We start from the raw sequence: 23,994 nt of genomic DNA on the forward strand, positions 1-23,994 counted from the left end.
CATTTCTCTTGTTTGTGTAAAGCTGGACAAGAGGAGCGATGAAAGGTTCCCTCCTCACACATAAATCCAGATCGATGTCTGAGCAATATGTAGTAGCTGTACACAATAGCATCCGATTGGTAGGAAGCAATTCAGTCTTTATAAATTCTTTATGTAAAAGAGGAAGCATTAACATGCGGGCACAGAAGGCTTAGCACTTCAGTAAACAAACTTTAACCTCAGACTAATATCCTTTGTTTCCAACCTGAAATGTTGTGCTTAAAGAAGCCTGATTATACAGGTAAAGTTTACAGTTCTTGAGTACAATAAAAATTAATGTGTTCCAAATATTAAGCCAATTCTTCACACAAGGACCCCAGATTGGACATCTACTTTCAAACCAAACTATGTTGCATGTTTACATCTGCTTTTTCCCCGAACTCACTGCGTACGTTTATCCCAGCCTTGTTAGTGGGATTCTGGATCCAGTTTCTAAGAGCATTTACTAAGTTAAAATATATAACTTTGTTCTCTTTATATCAGAATACTATATTAACTAAGTACCTGCAAATAACCAAAACTAATGTGAGCAAATGTGCAGTGTTAAAAATTCCAATCAAATTAAAAACCATGCTGGTTCTTCCACATAATGGTATGCATGTAATATTTGTTTTATTACTCTCCCAGACAGATACTTGAAATTAAGGGTAAGACTCCTTAATTAAGGCCATGTTTGACACTGTCTACTTGAACTCACCTCCACAAATTCAAGAACCAAACCCCTCGAACACTTTGAGCGTTTGTAACTGAATTATCTGGCAAAAACATAGGAGCTGCGATGCTGTACAACCCATCCAAGAAGTTTTTTGCTACACTTTTGGTGAGAAAACTTCTAGTATTTTATAATTCTCTTGCTTAGCAGTATTTATCTTGAAAATCAAACTTTGCAGAATTAGCTGATAACTCCATCCTCTTGCTCAGAGATCACTATTGGCTCCAAAACACCAACATTGAGGTTGGTAAAGCTGATATAACGATGGCAACATCCATCTTTAAAATACAGTTTATGGTCACAGTAGCTTGCTAATGTCATGAATGACATTTCAATCTTTGATTGAAGTGCAGACTTTCAGTTTTAATTCAAGTGATTTAACAAAGTACACCATTAAATGTTTAGGAATTACAGCCATTTTTATACACAATGGCCCATTTTCAGAGGCTCAAACACTAATTTGACAACTATATGACAAAAAGCACCTTTTCCTTTTTTATTCAAGGACAGATGAAACAGAAAAGATCTGGGATTGATCCAAGTGAATTTGGGAGCCGTTTACTGGAACTCAATATAAGGTCCAAAGAGAAGTTGATGCAAACGAAGGAAGCCATTGTGTCATTGTCCCAACACTTATGGATTTAGGCCAGTCCACAGAGATTTACAGTACTCCGATTTTATCAATACAAAGAGTGTGACAGAACTGTGTGAACATCTAAGATCATAAATCTGAGTCAGAAAATTAGACAACTACTTATCCAAATAACTGCACTTACTCAGATCTCCAGCAATACGCCACCAGGTCTGAAATAGCGTTGACGAAAGGACATTAGTGAAGTATACACACCAACTAACTGCATGTTGATAAAACCTGGTAAGATGGAATCTCTCATGACCGCAGTCTTGTTGGAATGCAGACTCCAGCATCCACAACCTTTCTTCTGGAGGTGCTTTTTACTTACATTAATCATGTTACCCGCTCCTGTCCGGGCTCACACAGTGTGACTGAGCTTTCAGAACTGTGGCAAGACTGGTTTTAGACTTAAAAGTTTGCAAAGTAAAGGTTAACACAGTGCAGCATCAATGATCGGCTTCTGAGCTTTATTAGAAATGCAGCCCTTCCAGTCGTGGTTTCTAGAAAATGAAAACAGCCATCAAAAAATGATGACAGGCCAATCCTCTCATCCCTGAAGTATAATCCTGATCATATTGAATCTTAATGGAGCCGTCTAATAGCTTCCACTTTAATCTGGCTTCCAGATACAGCGCGTGAGGTGGAGTGCTGATCTGTAATGCACTACAGGAAACAGGAAAACAGGTCAGCTGGACAGATTGAGACTAATGGTTCAGTCATGTGATTTACAGCTGTGTGCCAGAATGACTCAACTACAAAATAAAAACATAACTTCTGAACTAGGAGAAGATTAAACATTGTTTATTCCTTTTTTTTGGTTTACAAACAAAAGGCACCCATTGATATATTTTGAGGAGTGTCACATTAAAATGAATGACAAGAATCCCTTTCCCAACTTCTGAGAGTAGAGTGGGGCCGATATTCATCACTGCACTCAAAGTAGGAGCGATTAAACAGGCCTCCCCTCAAGAACCTCACATTTTAAAAATCAAACACTGAAACTAAATCATTTTAAATGCATTCACAACCACTGATGAAAGCTTTTATTCTGCACCTTAAACGTGCCCTGCGATCAACTGATCATTTAAAAAGGCCAAATAAAACTACCGCTCCTCCTTTGATGCAGGGGATAAATACTCAGGACATCGAGTCTTTTTAAAACCCCTGAAAACACATTTTAATCTTTTTGTCCCTCCCCTCTATGAAAAGTAGGGTTCTGCTTGATTGCATTTTTTTTTTCTGCCAGGTTACGAGAGCTAAAGTTGTTTCACGTAAGAGATTTTGATCTCGAGTCTGTTGGAAATCGATTGCTATGACAATGAAACCACAGTAGAAATGGCAATAATTGCAGTTCCTCGAATGGCCACTTGACTCAACGCAATATCCAAACTTGACATCTTATGAAGAAAATACTTTTTAAAACTGCAATCATGTTTAAAGATATGCACTTAAGTGGCCGTTCCTTTGTGTTCAGTTTTCTGCCAAGTTATTTTAAGCTAGCCAAACATTAGCATAACATTTGACCTTTGGCACTTTACCAAGTTATCTAGCCATTAGTAGCAGTAGCATCACTTTTCCCGCTCAACCTTTTATCCAAATATGGTCACATCCTGTTTCAAAGAAGTCAGTGGATGTTGGCACTGTGGGTACATCTTTTATCTACAGTCTATGGATACCCCTCAAGTCCCAAAATGTAATTTAGCTTAAAGGAAACTGGTATCACCTACTCTATCAAAACGTACAAACGTCTGTTATGCATTGTGTTACATTATTTCTTTGCCAAATTTCTGCTGCAATCAGGTTTGACCCTGCAGAAACTACTCTGGTGGCTGGATTTCGTTTTGGACAGAGGCACACTAAACATTTTCCCCCTAAGCTGCTTGTATGACATCAAATTCCTCTAACATGTACCAAAAAAAAAAAAAAATTCTTGCAAGCAAGCTTATATCACAAAAATGTAAATGTGCCAAAGAAAAACTTTGGTTGTTGCAAAATAATGCTATAACGCAATGCAATTCCTAAACTGTTCAAAGCTGTGATTTCAGAGGTTTACAATCATTTCAATGCTTGTGTGCAATGCCCCGTTTTAACAATCCACTGGTAGGATTCAGTAGTTCCTGACATCAGAAGTGATAAAACCCTGAATTAGACATGGCGGCGCTTTATTTCCCCTCCCTCCCCCCACCACACTACACAAGAACAGTCATAATCACACCAGAGACTTCACACCCTCGCAAGGAAACAGAGTTAAGCAAGAATTCGTCACATGGTCCCTCAGCTTTTCCCATATTAAAATCACAGGCAATTACAGAATTTTTCAGAGCTCAGTCAGGGAGAATCTGGCTGAGCAATGAAGTCAGGCTGTTGAATGTCTACTACATTCAGTGATGGAAAAAGTTAAAATGTGCATGTATATACAAAGTCATATGACGAGCAACTTGTAACAGCCAAATTCAGTATTTAATCTACTGCATTTACATTTTTTTAACAGGTTAAATTTCTTTTTATTTTTATTTCTTTTTTTTTTTTATTTTAAATATACAGCAGCTGAAGTTGGTTCAGTTAGCTCTTTATCAGTAAACTAGTCACAATGTTATCAGCATAAAAATACATCTGTTGTGTTATATGTCATCTACCTAAATAGAGTTATACAGAAAATAACTAGAAAACAGATTTGATTGCTTTCTTTTCACATTATCTTGACAAAAGTTCAGGCACAATTCAGGTTTGAGTCTTGGACTTTCATACGATCTATGCAAAATGACTCATGCTGTGAGATTTGGGAGAAAAAAAATAAATCACACTCCTCAGTGACTCTGGCACGACAAACATGTAGGTGCTTGAAATCTCTATGGCCTAAGATGCAAGCAAACAGCACGCAGTCACACCCTGCTTCATTAAAGCTCGGGGAAAAGACAAACATAACATAGTGCGCAGATTAGCTCAGTTCCAACAATGTAAGACTTAACATGGCAACGAATGGTCCAAGAGGTTATAAACAGCAGCAATAGAATACAGTATGTCCCGCGAAGTTACTCTAACACATGCACACACAAGCACTTGCAAAGAAAAACGACTTAAACCCTTCACAATGTTGGCGAGCTACAATTAGTGCTACCTGAAAAGTAGTGTACTAAAAGAACAGTGTGGAACTCAAGATTTGTACCGGTACAAGAGCGTTTAATATCCAAGCATTCGAGAAGAAAGAAATAACCATCTCACCCCCACTGTTTTACAGAGGTATGAGCATGTTAGCCAAGATGCATTTTGGCAAAAGTGTAGCTTAATAACTTTCAGACGTGATTTAAAACAAAAAAGGAAACTGAAGAAGAAGCCGGATATCTGCTGATGCAAGAACCGTTGGTTTGTAGGCACTGGGTAAAGCCACTACAGTACAATCTACATTGTGCTTTGCTGTAATTAGAGAGTCTGCCACCGTAGTCCACTGGGGGAACATGCAGAGGTGCATCATTGCTGACAGTTTCTTTCTCACAAGCAGCGAGAGGGGCTAAAGGCCATTCTTTTTGTGGGACATAAAAATCAGCATAAGCAAGCCCCTCCCGTGTTTATACTTCAGTTTCCACAAGCCATCGCTGCAAATGTCACATGTTAGCTAAAATGGCTTCGCTCTTGGTGTTAGGTCATGACAGAGTTAAACAGTGATCCCTAGGTCAGCCGGTCCCTGAATAAGCCTCTTAAAATGTCAAATCAACCAACTGTTTAAGCATCTAGCCAACGCTGCTGTCAGGTGAAAAAAAAAAAAAACAAAAAAAAACAAACAAAACAACCCTGATTCTTACAGACTGCTTTTAAAAAAAACGTTCCATACCATAAAAATGACACGAACCACAGACAAGCCGGAAGAAAAACAGCAAAACCAGTTATCTTTTCAGATGACAGATATACAACTTACACTTGCAACTTAAAACATATCTGACGCGACTGAAACCTGGACTGATTCAAAACCAGCTGGGGATTTTTGCAGCAGCATCATCATCCAATGCATAGCTTCGTTTTGCAGGAAGACAGCCAGGCGAGCACAAAGATGCGAGATGAGCAGGTTTAGAGAAGGTTGCTCTTGAGCAAAGCTGGCGCCGAGGAGGAGGACCGGACATGCTGGGAATGAACAGAACGAGGCTTGTTCCAACTAGTCCAAGTGCTATGAATCGGAGCTGTATGGTGCAATAAATCCATGCACTGAGTTTCTATGAAATGCCAGAGATCCAGATAGCCAACAGACCCCTGTGAACTCCAGGCTTGTCAGGTAGTTCCATCTGTATTTGAGTTGTTAAATGGTTTGGTGGTGTCAATGAAAAAGAGACCAGAGACTGATGTTTTTATTGTTTGTTTTTTTTCCTTTTCCAAGCACTTTGAACACAAGCACCTTTCACCATCCACAGCCAGTCTTTTCTTAATTTCTTTTGTCGCTCCGCCTCGCAACCCGCCACCACGTCCCTCGGTCACTATCTCATGGTCGAAGAAGCTCGGAAGTAGGACAGGAATTTGAAGCAGAGGCTCACCACAAAGTACCAGATGTTTCTGGCCATCTGGGATCGGGCAATGAATATGCGCCAAATAAACACCACCAGGATGGTGTTGAAGGTGTAACGAATGTTCCTCAGCCTGGAAATAAAACAGATTGTGAGACATGCGATACACCACCTTAGACTGTTTCATATTGATAATGTGTCATTTCCAATGAATGCTCTCTAATAATAACCTAATTAATAAGACTCACAGGCGTTAAGACATGCTTGTAAACTGTGTATAAGCGACCAACCAAACAGTAATACCATATACATCACACTGTCCTGCAATGGTCGAGTGCAGCAGGTACCAAAGTCCTGTACACTGTACAAGAACTAGGACACTGGTGCATATACCCTGTGTACTCTTGTATCAGTATAATAACAGTGAGTTGGATGTGCCAAAGTAATACTAGACAAATATTGTGTAGCCAAGTTATAACTAGTTGGATATCTACCCCAGTGTGGGTCTTGCATAAACACCCCCTCCCCAAAGAGAAAAAACAAAACAAAAACAAAAAAAAAACCCACCCTGCATTTTTACTTTAATCAGCCAATACAGTATTTGGATTTGTGAGCAACAATTCTGCATCTTTTGTGCAAATATTTAAAAATTAAATATTAAAAAAAAAAATATTTAAAATATTTTAAAAAAATTTTTTTTAAATATTGTCAATAAAAAGTTTTCAAACCCATTAACGAAAAGTTGCATACAGCACATTTAACTGGCGATGCAGAAAAGCATCTTTTGTGTGGTGAACTTTAAAGAGCCTGCCAGAGCCCATCACTTTGAATGCTACTACTTCCTGTGTCTCTGTGTTGGAGGAAAGGATGACAGATTTAATTTCATAGACTTCTTACTTGTTGAGGTGTTTGCGTGCAGCAGGCAGCCCCGACAGCTCTTCGTTGAGGACGTATTTTTTGGTGCCCATACAGTAATTTTCCATGTACTCTGCCCAGTGCAGCTGACGCACGTCAAAGTTAAATATCTGCAGCAAGAGAAACAAGAAACACCCTCAGTATGCCTCAGCAGCAACATTTGTTTATGCGAGACGTACTCATGACAAACCTTTATCGATTCTGAATTAACAAACATTTAAATCAACTCTCAACAGGGGACGCTTTCATAGTAAGAAGGCTGCATTGTGGATCTGACAGTGTTCCAGCTTACTGTGGCAGTTTCCCCCCCCAGTGGTGCCTTCTAGGAAATAATACAAGCGAGGCACTGTGTGGTCAACTGTTGGGGGACGTGGGAACAGAGTCTCTGCTTCAGTAAGGAAATTCAAGCCCTTGAATCCTCCGTCTAAGGAGCCTGTATCCTCGTTAGGCGAGACAAATGCACTAAAAAAATAAAAAATAAATAAAAATTCTGTGAAATTAAAAGTTTAACTTTGCTAATATAATGTAAAGCAGAGGTGTCAAACATAAGGCCCGGGGGCCAGAATCAAACCACTGGACAGCTTGGAACAAGCCCAGTATTTTTAAGTTAACTGTATTTTCATAACCGTTACAGCTTCTCCTACATAAAAACATCTCGGATGGCCATTCATGCTACACCTAAATAACGGAGTAACCCATCCACTATAGAAATTTCCGTTCTTTGCAACAGAACTGCCGTAGAAAAAGTAGTGAATTCATTTAATAATTTTCATAATTAGTCTGGGCAGTGAGCTACCAGAACTTTCTGTAAACTTGCACATTTATTTCTTATTACTTTAAGCCCAAAGAGGCGTCCCAGGAGATTTCCTTCTTTGCTACAGCAACATTAGAAAAACTGTTGAATTTGCCCTTCTTTCTTAAATTACTAAGACATCAGGGATTAAATGTGTAGCTAAAGTTCTTTACACAGGCTCATCTGAGATGAAAGTATGCTGTATGTGGTCAGTGTAACATGAATTTGACGCCCCGGATTGAAAGCATCTGATTATTTTCTCGAAAAGACTCCTCAAGACGTCAGTGTCGTAATGTTGAGTCCAGATTCCTCCAGACAGTTGCAATGCAGAACAATGATCCCGTTCACAACAAACTGACGTCAGCAGTGAATGAATCACGCTCTGCCTTACCAGCCGACTACTAGACATTATCACTCTGGCACTCCACTCTGCCACAGCGTGTAAACGACTGCAGTGTGGGCGGGGCAGGCACGGGTCACTGAGGCACGGAGTGTGAATGAAGCAGTGTGCGGAGCGATGATTAAACATTGTTTATTCATAGCGACCCTCCCTACCTTTTTATCCTCAGGGCTCATCTGGGCCAACAGCATGGCCATGTTGTCAGTGTTCCACACCCAGGAGTGACTGGTGAAATACTCCAGTACCATCATGGCTTTGTGGAGGCGAGTGATCGTCTTCATCATCCTATGGCAAACGGCATGTAGAGGAGGGGCAGTGTAAGGAAAAGACAGCAGTGTTGTGGATAAATAGTGTTTGCAGAGTAGGACCAGAAGGAAGATGAGGAAGAGGACAGGACAGATGAAGAGTGGTGGTATAAAGAGGCAGGATGAGAAGGAAAGGAGAAGAGTGTGCCAAAGTGTTTGGGAGCAGGGGCAGAGGTTAGACAGTCTAGAGAAATATTAGGCTATAAAAGACAGGTACCAGAGAGAGCAATGTATATATGTATGTATATAAATTAACCGTTTGCAGTCAAATTTGTTATTCCTGTATATCTCAGATCGATTTGACCTCTCCGATTACGCTATGGGCATGACTTCACTGATTTGCACATTTGATTAAGCTGATCTTGATTTTAAAAAGTGATCATTTGAGCTGTACAGTGCTATGAGATTGCATACGGTAGCCATCAGCCACAGCGTTAACGCAAATGACAGAAGAAGTGAACACTCAGTGTTACAAACCACATTCTCAAACTAGTAATACCAAAGTCCTGGTGCCAGAAACCAAAGGTACATCTCAGCTGATGTTTGTCCATGACCAGATTGGTTAGAAAACTCAAATGAAGCAATCTGAAACTATTAGGTAGGTGGAGTTAATGCTGTGGCTGATTTATTGATCTAAACTTTGAACTTTTGTTCCCATCCTGTCAAAATCTTAAAAAGTGCCAAGAAAAAGTCTGTGGAAAACTGATTTGTCAGCTACTCCACATCATTTTCTTTTGCCAGCACTTTTTAAAACTTTTTCTTACTCCTGGAGAGAACAAAGGAAGCATGTTGTAGTTTTTCCAGACAATTTAAATTCAATCGTGTAATTAATTTTATTAAACCCCAGATTAGGACATTTGGAGGTCATACTTTTTTCACAGTTTTTGGTAAGGTTATAGCTTGCCTGAAAGATCGGTGTATTTTCCAAACTTTTTCATAGCACTGCAAGTCAAGGTGGCAATTTCTCCCCTGCGGCAAAGTGAGTCACACAAATCAGCAAACAAATCAACTGGATTTAATCTGTTTATAGGCCAGGAGGACAGACAGTTCACTCTCAAATGAACCCATGACCCAGTCTAGGTCAATATTTTACCCAAAATAATTAAAAGCTCAACACAAAAATGAACTAAATCAGCTTAAGTTCCTCAGAAAATAAACTTACAGTGGAGGTGATATTGTCCTCCTGGTAACACAGATGAATCCAGTTAGGATACTTAATTTTTGTGTTAGTTCAGATGGAGGTAATCAAATTTTTAGTAGGAATGATTCAAGGTGATGTTGTGATCAGTGTGCAAAGAAGCAGCCAGTGTTATTAGCAGGATAAAAGGGATCCAAGTCTTCAAATGCCACCTTTTTTTGTCATCCAGTAAATTGTAAATGTTAACCACTTTTGGATCAAATTACTTCAGACGTTTCAATTTGTCATGAACGGAAATGGCAGGCTGCAACGCGAGGCCTGTAATGCTGTCCTTTTAAACTGCTACACTAATGAAGGCAGATTGATATGACTCAGATTCCTTCTGCGAACACGAATGATTCAAAGATGTGACAAACATGCATGGTTGATCAGCATACAGAAGCAGGGATAATCATTTCTTGTAGCTGGTGACAAAGCCAGTTAGGTTCAATACAAATTACCCATTCAGCCATCCATGAGTATTTCAGACAGTTAAGCACAGCAAGTTTTGTCCAATTCATTTTTCATTTATTTTTATTATTTATTTGTTTTTAATCAGAAACAGCACTGCTGATTTTAAAACTATAAAAGGTGTCACTTTTACCGTCTGAAATATTTGTGGCTTTAGAATTTAGACTAAGAATGAATTACCAATCAGTTTGCATGCAGTAGTGTTGTTTTCAGTGAGACACAAGATGTCCAACTGAGCACAACTTTCTCGATTGGTCAAGAAGTCTGGTGGTGCCTCAGCATTTTCCATGATTGGGTGAAGACCGGCGGATAATGGATGTCATGTTCACAGCATGGCTTGTTCACGAAAAAAAAAAAAAAAAAAAAAGGGCACGTGGCATCTTCTTTGAATTGAAAACACATGCTCGGATACTGCCTACATTAACAGCAGACGTCAAGAAAAGACACTGCAAACATTGTTCCTTCTGCCCTTGTTTCCACCTTCCCAGGAAAAAAAAAAAAAAAAAAAAAAAAGACACATTCAGGGAGGAGTGGAGTGTGGGGAAATTGGGAGAGGCAGGGGGCAGACTGGCAGACAGGAGAGGGTTGAGGGGCAGTTGCAACCTTACCGGGGCTTCCGGCCCATCAGCGTGAGATAGCCATCATAGAGCAGGGCTGGCAGCGTGTGGCTGACAGTGGTCCAGTACTGATTAGTAAAGGGGTTGGAGCGTAGATTGACATTGGGCCTTCTGAAAGCCTGCTCTAAGGGATTGGTCTTGAAGGACATGTTTATACAGTACTCTGTAGGAGAGAGAATCACATATGACGGAACAGGAAGGACACAGAGGACGAGAAGAAAAGGAATGCACGTTCATTTTCTCCTCCTTTTGATACAAGGAAAGACGCAGGCCCACTGTAATCGTCTAATTAGCAGCACAACAGAACACTGGATCTAGTCTTTGTAAACAAAACAAGACAGTGTGAGTCCACTTCAGTCCATTTATGAGCTGGACTGAAGTGAACTTGGTGCCGAGGTTTTGGAAATCTAACTGAAAATACAAACATTAGAAAGACGCAAAGAGTGCAGAATCCAGCATGTTCAGGAGAACAGCTGGGTTATACATTCTTCACCTGCAAAACTGCACACAAGCATCTTTAACACAGCAGCACTGCAGCTATGACGTTAGGCTACTTCGATAAAGGAAGGGTGACAGTGTAAGCCGGCAGAAATGAGAGTGTGTGTGTGTGTGTTTGGGGTAGGGGGTTCTGTTAGAACAGCAGCGGCACGGCACATCCGAAACGGCAATGACGAGGTTACCTGGGTTCTCGTCCAATCAGCCTGAGGTACAGATCATAGAGGAAGGCCGGAGCTTTGTGGCTCACGGCGATCCAGTACTGATTGATTAGGTGATTGGATGTGAGATTAACATTGGGCCGACGGAAGGCCTGCTCAAGGGGGTTCCTCTTGAATGTGGATATTACATGGTACTCTAAGAAACAGAAGGTTGTTCAACACAAGTCATCAATGAGCAGCTTTAAGATTGCCGTTACATTGTTTTGCCTTTATGACTGGCTAGAAGGTTGAGCCATGTGGGAAAACTATACTATATGTTCTGCAGATATACAAAGCCACAAGGTTTGTACCGGAACTAGAAAAAGTTAGATTTCCTAGTTTTCAACTGCCTTAGCTGTTAGGAAACTAGCTAGACAAAAGGGTGCTAATACAATAAGAAATAATGTAAGGTGAATAACATCAGGCATCTAAAAAATGGCAGCATTACAGGGGATGAGGTGTGTCATAACAGCAACTGATGCAACCAAATGTGCACCTCCACCACCTGTGTGGCGATCAGCCTGCAACTGCTGCGATTGGCCTGTTCAGTCCTGTTGACTCCTCCTATACATTTGAGCTACTCGTTACCGCTGTTGAATGGCTCAGTGTGAGAATAATCACACTTCACCTCAATATCAGAACTCAGCAACCTGTCCAAACTATCAAAATGGATGTGAGTGCATGCTCCATGTGGAGAAAAAATTTGTAATTTCTTTAAGTAGTCCTCAGGAACTGTTCTCCAGGGTTCTTTAAGGGCATTTAAAGCTCTTCTTTGAATTTTGGGTGCCCTTTGTTCCATTCTCTGTCGAGATGATCCTACACTTTTCCATCCAGGTTTACCGTGTGTTCAGGATCATCGTCATGCTGAAAAATGAAACTGTTGCCAAGCAGATGGTACTGCATAGTGGATCAGTCTACAGAGGCACGTTTGTGTTCACAGTTCCAATTTTGACAAGATATCCAACAACACTGGGTGAAATGTAGCCACAAACCATGAGAGAGCCTCCACCCTGCTCTATAGATGGGTGTAGACACTCACTGTGAACCTTTGACCAGCTCTGTACATACTAATGATTTGAACAATAATTTCACATTTGGATGAATCACTCCATCAGACCTGTTGCCGCAGGTTTTTGCTCCAGTTCTTGTGCAGTGTCCCCGTCTCACTTCTTTTATAAGTGAAAAAAAGCAGCTAACAAAAAAAAAAAAAAAAAAAAAAAAAAAAAACTTTAAAGGACCTTTAGAAAGCCTGGAGAACTGTTACTCATGACCACCAATAATAATACTAAAGAAATCTGGCAACTTGGAAGCAAACTAATTAAATGAGGGGTGGCTCAAGACTTTTGCACAGCACTGTATGCAGCAGAAGTTGTCAAGATCTGCAAACTGAGAAATTGTGTAATATCATTTAAACCCTGAGGCGAGCCTCTACATGATCTGGATAAAGTCATTTCGTTCTCAGTTCCTATTTGAAACTATGTCATGCTGTTATCTGTCACCTTTTTAATGCACAGTGCAACTTTAAACAAAGGGGAGTGACTCTCAAGCTCGTTCTGTCACGGTCGCTGCCACCCTAATTTTATATATGCAAGCCCTGCACCTGGCTCAGTAATTTAACTGCCAGCACACCAGAATTCAAGTTTTAGGACATAGCGGTTTTACATTTAAAAGCTTAAAACACTGCACTTAGAGCAGGAGCTACAGTTTAAACCATGAAATTTAAATGCAAGGCATTAAGAGAATTCAGCACAAATACAGGACATGATGAGATTATGAACAGTTTTCCAAAATGTGCAACTTCTATACTGGGGAAAGATGCGCTTGGGATACTTTACTGCCCTAAATCAATATCCATAAGGGACAGGTAAACAAAAGCTTCTGCTTTGGGTGTGGCAGGCCGGGAATCAAGTTACAGTGAGGGTATATCATTAGACGCCACGTTAAAGCGCATAAGCTTCCACTGTCAGGGGCTTCCCCCTCATAGGCTGCGTTTAGGCAAGAAATTGTCTTACCGACTTCTCCCCAGCGAAACGGGTTAATCCCACCAGTTGTACAATTGTACACGGGTATGCTTTTAGGCCTGCCGTAAAAAGGGAAAGATGTCAGAGGAACTAAGATGAATTAAAAAACAAATATTGACTAAAGTTGTGTTAATGTGTGGGTCTCTCACCTGTTAAGCACCTGTGATCCTGAGTACCAGCCTGCAGCCAGCGTAGTGTTGATGACCACATCTACAGGAACCAGGTCAGCCACAGCATTATTAGATGCTCTCATTGTTCGGAGGATCCCTTTACCAGCCTAAGAGGGGGTGGCGTAGAGGAAGTATTAATGCAACCGATTTGTGGAAAACACACCACAATCACAAATCACACCACAGACTTTATAACAATTAATAAACCACAACTAGCTCTTCAAAGCAAACATACGGCACAGTTGTTTATGTAACCAATCATGAATAACAGTAAATTACCACCAGAATCTTAAATACTTCAATACCACTCAAAGCTCTCTGATTGTGCTGTAAATACGAGCAATCATAAAACAGTTTAGACTTCTAGACCCCACCTACAGTTATTTTTCCTGTGTACTTACTGCAATGAAAATCCCACTGGGTCCATTGAAGTTATCAATCCAGCCCTGAAAGATGTTGAAACAATGCGCTTACTCACCAAAGCTGAATGACAAAGTTTAACAAAAGCAATGGAAATATTAAAGCTGAAATATAACTTTCAGGCAGATGTTCAACCGACTTAATAAAAAAATAAATCAATCACACTGCTGCTTAAACTTTAGGAGAATTCCCACAATTGTGCTTGGCAAAAAGGAGAGGTGAAGAAGACCAAATTTGGGGGGGAACAAATCCAAATAATATATAAAAGACACGATTATGCATTGTTCTTTACCAATTTAAGGTTCTACAGTAATGATGAAAAGGCAGCGCAACACCAGCATCTGGAATAACTCACTGGGAAGGGCTCTTTCCAGCTGGCTCCAACTATGGAGGGTCTGACAATGCCTACGTTGAGGTCTCCAGCCTCCTGCTGCACCATATATTCGGCCAGAGATTTGGTGAAGGTGTAAGTGTTGGGATGTTCTCCAATTAGCTTGGGAGTCAGTGTAGATACCAGATCGTCATCCATCCAGCTGGACCGAGAGAGACGGAGAGAGATTAGCCCTGTATTTGCTTCATTTAATTTTATGACCTGTAGCGCTTTCCAGTCTGTGAAGTAAACAGAAATATTGCTCATTCTGCAGTACTAATCACTGTGTGGGTGACTGCCCCAACAATATTTAAACCCAGAGAATATCCAAAAGGCAATGGCACATTCCCCTCAACACTTTGCAATACGTAGGTATTGTAGGTTGTCACATCTGTCACTAGCACTACTGCTGCTGTTCAGAAAACTCTTCAAGTGTTAGGAAGCCACACCTCCAGGGGAGCCTTACTCACACAAAAATCAAACCAGCTGTAATTACAGGACAAAAGTATAACAGCCAAAACAATATTCATGTCCTTCTTTTCACTTTATTTTCCTTTAGACTTAGAATTCACCAACTGCTTAAACCAGTTTGTGTAAAATGTCATCGTCTCTCCCACGCTGCACCACGCTCTCATTACACACAACATTTCACTAACAAACACACCAGGGGAAAGGGCAAACAAGTAGTAATGAGCTACATTAAGCTCAAATTAAAGCCAAACCAACAGCGTTCACTCATCAAAGATTACTCTAAAACTACAATGAACAAAGAAGGGATTTTGGGACGGCCGTCAACACCAAAAACATCCAAAATCTCTACAATGTGGAATTCAGAAAGTTGTAGGCATCTCAAAATGGCAACTTCCATATTTTTGCTTTTTTTAATAAAAAATAAATAAATAAATGGACATGTATACACATCCATTTTTTATATACAGTCTACAGATAATGTGTGTAAAGAGAATAACTGCTGTATGATGCACAAGTTCATTAAATGGACCAAAATACCTCATTTCATTACCAGTGCCCACAGTTTTATTAATTTATTCAGTCTGCAGCAAGTCTGCTAAGCAATACGATTTGCTCTTTTGGACTGTTCTCAAGCGTGAGAGAAAAAGAAAAGGAAAAAAAGTCTCCAACAGACCAGGTGGGAAAAGAGTTTAACCCTCTCTTCCATGCAAACCACATGTGATTACACTCCTAAAAATGTGCTCAGAACAAAGAAATGCAAACACGAACAACACAGTAGTCATGATTACATAACTGCAACAAGGTAAAAAGGGAAACCTGAAGAGCGAATTACGTGTGCCAACAATGCCCATCTGCTCCACCTTCCATATAAAAGCCAGAGTTGAGGCAAAAGGAAAAATGATATTCCAGCTCATTAGGTCGTTTCACTCATCACTATTCAACCGCTACACAACAGCCTCGAGCAACTCTGCCCATCCAGAAGATCAGTGTGTACTGTACACAACAAACTCTGCATGCTGTCTCTTTGCACACGCACTCAAACGTTCACTGAACAGCTCTGTACATAAAATCCCCCAGAATCATAGCACTAATCTCTACTCCACAGACTTTACTAATCTATCTTGAGCCATTTACTGTAAAGCCAGAGTTAAGCTGAAGTGCTTCGCTTTATTTCACTGGCATTAATCTTGAAATGCACTTCCTACTTGCTTTTAAATCCATCAAAGTCTGGGAAAAAAAAAAAAAAAAAAAAAACTATTAAACTTAATGCTGCCGTTTAGCAATGACTGCTACGTCCTCATATCTGCACGCGTGAAGCAGACGTTTGGTGTCAGTGCTGTTTGATCACATTCCAGATCAGCTTACTCCAGAGTATCGATGAGTTTTCGGTAGTCTACGGAGGGAGAGTAGACAACTTCCTCGATGAGCTCTCGGTTACAGTTGGCATAGGCTGTGGAGATGTGAATAAAAACCTCCAGGTGCTTCATCCTGTGAGCCAGGGCCAGCATCATCTGAGTGGCCAGGACATTCAGCTGCACTGCATCCCTGAGTGAAAGATGGTAAAAGACAGGATAGTACATGTCAGGAAAGCAAGACGTGATTGCAGCTCCACCTAAAAATGCTTACTTCCGTTTTGATTACATAAGGTTCACATATCTGTCGTCGCAAAACACAGAAGTATCATTTAAGCTTCCGCAAACAAAAGTTCCTTATCAAATGTTTACCTGACTCCTAGTCTGACTCAAAATCTACACTACACTGATGTGCACAATTTCCTGCTTGCACACTGCCCGAAAACTTTGAACAAGAACACAAATGTCCACAATACTAATTATAAACAGCATCCAATTCCACCCATTTAGCACAAATAATTTCCTCCAAGCATAATGTACCATCTCCAAAAGGCTGCAAGAGTTAAATCTCAAAGCAGCTCCAGGCGTGCCCTTTGCATGCCGGGTCAGGTGTCATCAGTCTGTGTGGTTCAAAACAACAGTGGGCAGTCCGTCAACATTGCTGGTTTTTTTTTTTCTCGTGCCGCACCAAGCAAACACTGACTCCATCACCATTCATTTGAATAAATAACAGCTATTTTTTTTTTTTTTTTTTTAAAAAGGCAGTAGATCGCACACACTAAGGTGCTGCCCTTTACCAGGCTCACAGAATTTAATAAGAAGAAACTAAGCTTTTAGGAGAAGCTAAAAGCAGCAAGTTTTAGGCAAAGAATGAAGGAAGGTGCAAGGTCAGAATATAAATGAGCAAAGCTACAATCAGGAGCCCCAAACATAAGACCATACAGCTTAAAACTAATATAGAAATTTAACCCTTTAAGACCTACCATAGAACCAAGTCCGCCAGAGCTTATATTATATTTTTACATGCTGTGGAGCCATTTTTGGGAGCATTTCAAGTTGCTATACATAAATACAACCATTATAGCCCAAATTTTAATAATATGTATGCATTAAGTGCATAGTAATTACATAAATTGCAAAAAAGTTCAATAAACTACAAAAAAAATTCAAAATCGTTTTTGTTTTTTTAACATATATTTCTAGTTAGAGAAATTTAAGAGGCTTATCCCTCAAAACTGTAACTACAAAAAAGTTGCACAAAATAGTTTCCCACCACAGGAAATTTATTTTGAGTGTCTTCATAGTTTTATTTTTGAAATACACCAATTTTTATATACTGCAGGAAAAACTAAAATAAATATTATAGTGCAAATATGCAAAAAAGCAGCATATGCATCAAAATAAACTATTTCCAGCAGTGCAATATGACTTCTAAGCATCCCAGAAACGACACAGAAAATCATAAAGTCAAAGATAACTTTTAAAAACACCAGTATAGGCTCATGAGGCCCTGATGGTAAAAAACTACATTTCCGCGAAAATTACGTCACTTCCGGTTTCGGGCAGGTCATGGCGGCCATGCAAAAGTTCGCTCTGACGTCTATTCCAGTAGGAAGTGTTATGAACAGCTGATCGGATCGGCAAAGCGTGTTTCTGGAATATTATGTTTTTGTTGCTGCAAGCACCTTTTATGCAGTTTTTGCAAAGCTATATGTGGAAGGAAACCGTGACCTAGGACAAGCTGATGGCACAAGAAGTACAACTTCTCCGGTTTCATATGCAAAAAAAAATTATTGCGCTAGCTTACGTGGTTGCAGTGCTACCGGGATTTAAAAATAGTTACGCAAAACAGAGCGTGCCCGCTCCGACCAGTTTTAAAGGGTTAAAAAGAGGAAAAAAATAACTCACTTGAGTGGCTCACTAAAGCGGACAGTGGCAGCACAGTGGAAGACGATGTCAATGTTTTCAGCAAGGATGCTCTGGTCCGCTTTACTCAGATTCAGCTCCGGTTGTGTGAGGTCAGAGTTAACTGCAATGATCTTCTCTGCAAAGTCCGGCTGATCTTGTTGCAATTTTTCAAACAGCTAAAATAGTGAAAAAAGTAAAGTCAGTACAACATGGAAATTACAGAAGACCATAACCAAATACAGATGACTGTCATGCTGTAGAAGACCCCTTTCTTTTTTTGACCTAGTCACAATTTAGGATGAAGAGTCGTCACTTCTCAGACCAGCCTGTTTTTCCTTTGTTTGTTTTTCTCCTTGTTTTTAAACATTGCATTTGGCATCAAACTGGAAAACTGTTCCCAAAGAATGTGGTAGTATCACGGTGTGCAGGGTTTCTGCACAATCTTTATCAGATGCTGCTTCACCAACATGTTGCTGCTTGTCACTCTGCAAAATTGTCTGAAACTAAAATAATGAAACTGCGATCCCAGAGCCTGATCTGAACCCCACTGAGACTCTGGAGACTGTAGTGGCTTGCGTGTGCCAAAATTTGTCCTCGGTCATCTTCAAACTGTGGAAGTGATGAAGTAAGAGGGGAGAAAAAGACCAAACTAGAGCAAAATGAGAAACTGCTGGACTTTGCAAAAGTGTAAAGGCAGTCCATCCAGAGGGTGTTTGTTGTCGATGTAGCAAAAATATGCAGTATAACATTTCTGTGCGCCATTTTTGTTCCATCTGCCAGCTACAGAAGAGCCTCAAAACCATTCATCACATCACACCATCCTCTCTTTGCCCATTACTCACCTTGCTGTTGATGATTTCGGAGATGCGGGCTTTAGGGCTTTGACCAGCTTTCGATCTGACCAGCACATAGACTGATCTGACTTCTGGACAGGACCTCAGCAGCTTCTCCAGCAGCACCTTCAATAACAAGCAAGAAAAATGACTCAGTTTGGACTGAGATTGTTACAACTGGTCAGTCCTGCTAAATCTTCACAAAAGACAAACTCTGATACAGAAGAAAAACGTTTTTTGGCTTCTCTCTTGTTTCAAAGAGGTTGCATATTTTATTAGGCAAAGATTTTGCACAAGAGTCCTCCTTATACAACTCCCACTTATGTGCGCTTGGTACTGGCACAAGGAGTACACTAGCTTGTGAACACAGTGAGGCTGACTTCATGTCCCATCCCCATCTCAAACAAACCAAAAAAAAAAACTCAAACACTGTATATCATTCCAAACATATATATACACACTACTAATGTGCAACATTTTTATTAACCATATAAAAACAGAGTGATAATAAAAAGATCACATTCGAAAACGCTGAAAGATGTTTGAAGTTGGAACTTGAGATTTGCAATGCATTATGGGTTGAGTAATCATTTTCCTCTTGCCAAAAATTTGTTCTGTACACATTCTTGCACTTTTGCTTTCTTCCGGTTCCCTTTATTTTGAGGACCCAAATCAAATATTTTTGACTCACAGCTGCTCGGCTTGGTTTGACGCTTAAATCTTTTATATAAAAGATGCGATGCGTCACTGGAGGAAATGAATGAGAAACTCACTTCTGGAACCAGAGCCTTTTAAAATGAGTGGTCACTGCTGAGCTCTATATTGCAAAATAATAGCTGACAATAGAATTCGATGTGTTTGCATCATCACGAAACTGCAACACTGCAGTTCACTGGATGGCTGCAGTTGTGCAGAGACGTTCCAGCTGATGGAGAGTCATCGTGTGTGCCACTTCACTTTAACATACAACTCAAGTCAAGTGTGTGTAACATGCTTCAGACTGGAAACTCTCCAGATAGCCACTTTAAAGATTACCAAAGTTCATATTGCTGGGCTCAGACCTGCTGGCTGCTACATGATGAAAACCACAACTGTACCTTGCCCATGAAGCCGGTCGCTCCGGAGATCAGCACGTTTTTTCCTGCATAGTATTCTGGGATGTTCACCATGATGTCTGCAGTCTCTCAATAATACCACACGACCTGCACAGACAAGATAAGAAAAAGATGAGTAAAATAAAATAAAGCTGTGTTACAAGGACAGTGAAGTCCTACACAGACTCACATTTGAGGAACTTCAAGGTTGCCAAACCTGTTTTGTGCAAAATTTTAAATCAGCCTGTAACATCCGCTTCATTCTGAAAACACACCACACCAGGAAATGCTGCAAACATGCAAGTCATTCTGCACTTTAAAATCTAACTTTATTTTAAAGTCTCCAACATAGCAATGTTTAAAGTTTTTAAACATGCCTGTGCTTTTCTAAACTGGTTTGAAGTAGGTTTAGCTGGAGAACGGCAGCTGTAACTGAACCTGTCTGTATCCACAGCTTGACTGGGAGGGTTTCCCAGTTATTTTAGTATGTTTTGATTATTTAATGCTAAAAATAAGAACATGGTGGCTTCATCAATTATACAACTCTTTAAAGTAGAGACCAATTAAATGTTTTGCTTACTATAAATCAAAAGGAAGTAGTTGGACCTGGACAATTTTATATATTAGGAAAACAAAAGTCCAAAGCGCACAACTTTGCTGTCCTTGAAAGACCTCCAAATATGCAAATATAACTTTAACAAGCTGAATAATTTCCATGAAGTATAGGAACAGTATTGTTTATTTTTAAAATAGTGCTGTAATACCACTAACAAGGATTTCCCCAAGAACATAATGGTTCACAGTGAGTTTCTGACAAAATAATGAATTGATAACTGCATGTTATTTTATGTATTTACTCATTTTTTAAATGCACCAAATTATTAAATGATAATCCAAATATGAAACAAGTGTTCTGTGGCCTGGCTTATAAAACACAAACGCACACAAAATCAAATCAGCTGTCGATTGCAGCTCTAAACCCAAGTCTGCAAACACTGCAGTAGACAAAGCACTTTGATGTGTGTCAACTTTATCAGTCGCATTATTGGCTTTTATGAAGAATGACACCATCCAGCTGATAGCTGGCCACTAGGATAGATATTTCACATAATCATTAACGCAGGTGGTTTTCTCCCGTCGGCTGATTGGAGCCGATTATTGTACGGCACCGTTACAGAAATCCAAATGGGGTGGGTGCAGTTTACTCTGTGGTGGGGCCTGGGCCCCCTTTCCCTGGCGGGTCGCGGAGTATGGGAGTGCCTACTGGGGTCAGCGGGGGAGCTGGCCCCAGGGAGGGGTCACCTGCCCCTCCCTTCCTTCCCTCCCCATCTCCAGCTGCCTCCCTCTTCCCGCTCCACCACAACCACCCACACATGCAGGGCCTTGGAGTAGGGGTATGTCACTAGGGTGCAGAGGAGGCTACCCCCCCTCTGTCCCCTTCTGGCTGCCTCTGCCTCAATTTTATCCCACAACTTAGACATTCACATTACTCACACTCTCATTACACATACATATAGGATCTTGGGGGTGGGCACGATACACAGAGTCCAAATTACCATCAGGGTGTACACCTCACCCCTGGCGTCGTTGCCCACCTCTCAATTTTAAATACACGTAGACATTGAGGGCTAGCAGGAGGGACTATGCGCTTACCTGCTGCTCTCTGGCAGGTAGCTCCATGCCCTCCTGGGTTTTAAATGCACCTTAGAACACACATGCATCAACACTACAATGAGCGGGTGGAGGGAGGTTTGGAGTCTTCTCTCACCCCCATTCTCTGCGGCCTGCTGGAGCGGGGGGGCTAGGAGGAGGAGTTGGCCGTCCGACTGCGGTCTGGAGTGTGGGGCCTCCCTGCTGCTGCGGAGTCGGGGTGGTCTGCCTCCCCCCACCGCAGGGAAAAGGGTAACACCACCTGGGTCTGGGTGCAGTTCCCCCCTCCAGGGGTAAGGGTACCTAGACCCGGTTTGTAGAGTACGCTTGGGGAGTGTGATCGTGTGTACAGCGTCTCTTTATGTCTGTCTCCACGTTGGTTGAGTGTGGAGTAAGTGCATATGAGAGCATGAGGGTGGGAATGGATGTTTGTGTCTGTGTGTGCCTGTATGTTTGTATCTATATGTCAGGTTGGGTATCAGACGCCACCTCTCTGGGGACATCTCAGGCCCTCCAAGGTTTGGAGGCCTATCTCCACCCACCACCACTTCCCCTGCCAGTGGCGGACTCCCTCAGGTATCGGTGCGTTGGTGGTTCTTTGTGTCTGGGGATGGGCGTCCGGGTACACACTGGCTCACTCCTTGGTGGCCGCTTATCGGGGCCTGGAGCCTGGGGCTCGCTCGGGCCACTTCGGAGGTGGGGTGCCCCCGGCCTCTCTGCCTGGGGCTCGGTCACTCAGGCACAGCTGGCTGGCGGCGGAGCTCACGGGCACGTCACTGCAACTCCCCCTGGCTTCTGCTCCGCGGCTGCTGAGTGAGCCCTCATCTGGGACTCTCCTCAGCTCTTTCTGGGACAGTGGCGCAGCTGCCCCTCTGTTGGTCTTCCTTGATCTCTTGTGTTCTGGGGGCCTCTGGATGTCTGGAGTTTTGATCTCCTCCATACCTGCTTCATACCCTGGAGGACGGGGCTGTGGCTCCCCACACTCCCTAGCAGATCATTACATGGAGAAACCTTTGGAATGCAAGCATGCTCATCCACACAGGTATGCACACAGGTGTACACATGGGTATTCACAGACGCGGACTACAGCTTTCTTGGCTGCTGCCTCAAAGCACATTGTGCGCTGTCTATCTTGCGTGCTGCACAATATCGTTTATTATTTAGTATCTACTGATATCTACTGCTAGCTAGTTTATTGTGATGGTGCTGTTTTTTTTATTATGTTGCTCTTTGTTGTTTGCTTTCTCTTCTGTTTTTTTTTCTCCATACAGGTGACCCAGGTGTTTTGTTTGTTTTTTGTTTTTTCTTTCTTCCCCCCCTTCTCACCGTCTCTTCTCCCCTTTGGTTTTCTTTCTCTCCCTCTCTTTCTTTCATTCTTTCTCCCTGTCCTATCCCCCAGTCATGTCTGTCCCGTTTGTAGCAACTGAAAATAAAATAAATTCATAATTATAATAAAAGGTCAGTCAAATGGACCAATATGGCAAGGCCATGATGATCCACTTGGTAAAATAAATCCGCTTGGCATCTTTCTTGGCCTTAAGATAACAATTCTGATGGCTAAAGATCCAAACGGGACACTAAATAAATAAATAAATAAATAAATAAAAGAAATCCAAATCCTTCTCCAGTTTTACTATTAGAGTGTTGTACTGCTAGAACTTTATACTGTGCAGCGTGTCTGAAAGTGGCTTTCAGAACAAACTTTCAGAAGCATTTTTATTTGTGTGCATCAGTCTGCCTGTGTGATAACACACAGTAGCTGGCTTTAAATGAGATCAGAAGGTCAACACCGCAAGCTTCCCAAATTTCCACTGGGAAAATGATATATTTAGAGTGATGATAGGTACTTTCAACCAATAAACACACAAAATATAAGAAACTAATGTTTGGAAAGCTATTACGATTTTCTATTAGATTTATGTATACTCTAAGCCATTCATCCATCCTTTATACAGGAACAACAACCATGCAAATCGTTATCATGGTCTGCTCGTACTGACTTTATCTTTTATCCTTTCCTCTGAGCAGTTTCCGCCAGATCCAGAGTTATTTCTTTGCATTAAATGGCTTTCTAAAATTATTACAAAATCCACATAATCTGAAACCTGCAGTTTATATTTGCAGCTATCTCAGGTTGTTTAACCACTGTAGATTAAAGTGTATAAAGTTTTAAAAAAGGGGGTAAACTAAGATTCCATGTTAGCTATCCAGCTCTTTTGTTCACATTGACAGTGCTAAAGGGCGATTCCGTGGTCATTCATGTTTGCATTTTGGCGCTATCGCCACTAGGGATGGGTATCGTTTAGGTTTTATCCGATACCAGTACCAAACCGGTACTTTTGAAACGGTGCTGGTGCTTAAACGGTGCTCGAACCGGTGCTTAAAGAATGGAGAACACAAAATTGGTCCAAAAACCATGTTCAGCTGTTTTTTGTAAAAAGATAACAATGTTAGCTT

General features: G+C 41.1%; 1 protein-coding gene across 2 annotated transcripts in view; it reads right to left on the bottom strand.

The window, feature by feature from the left end:
• Positions 1 to 2,165: 2,165 nt before the first annotated feature.
• far1 (fatty acyl CoA reductase 1) overlaps positions 2,166 to 23,994 on the bottom strand; it is a 31,648-nt gene continuing 9,819 nt past the window's right edge. The window contains exons 2-13 of one of the 2 annotated variants that reach the window (XM_040036172.1): positions 19,891 to 19,995; positions 18,803 to 18,919; positions 17,961 to 18,136; positions 16,066 to 16,245; positions 14,215 to 14,392; positions 13,841 to 13,885; positions 13,419 to 13,546; positions 13,261 to 13,328; positions 10,545 to 10,716; positions 8,139 to 8,268; positions 6,773 to 6,900; positions 2,166 to 6,008 (exon numbers count right to left, since the gene is read on the bottom strand). In XM_040036172.1, coding sequence (XP_039892106.1) covers positions 5,849 to 6,008; positions 6,773 to 6,900; positions 8,139 to 8,268; positions 10,545 to 10,716; positions 13,261 to 13,328; positions 13,419 to 13,546; positions 13,841 to 13,885; positions 14,215 to 14,392; positions 16,066 to 16,245; positions 17,961 to 18,136; positions 18,803 to 18,919; positions 19,891 to 19,962 — 1,554 coding nt within the window. In that variant the 5' untranslated portion in view covers positions 19,963 to 19,995 and the 3' untranslated portion in view covers positions 2,166 to 5,848. Of the gene's footprint in view, positions 6,009 to 6,772; positions 6,901 to 8,138; positions 8,269 to 10,544; positions 10,717 to 11,233; positions 11,406 to 13,260; positions 13,329 to 13,418; positions 13,547 to 13,840; positions 13,886 to 14,214; positions 14,393 to 16,065; positions 16,246 to 17,960; positions 18,137 to 18,802; positions 18,920 to 19,890; positions 19,996 to 23,994 lie in introns of both variants that reach the window. The other variant, XM_040036181.1, reaches the window with a different exon arrangement.

Source organism: Simochromis diagramma, unplaced genomic scaffold, assembly GCF_900408965.1.
Source record: "Simochromis diagramma unplaced genomic scaffold, fSimDia1.1 OVJJ01000333.1, whole genome shotgun sequence".
Lineage (NCBI taxonomy): Eukaryota > Metazoa > Chordata > Actinopteri > Cichliformes > Cichlidae > Simochromis > Simochromis diagramma.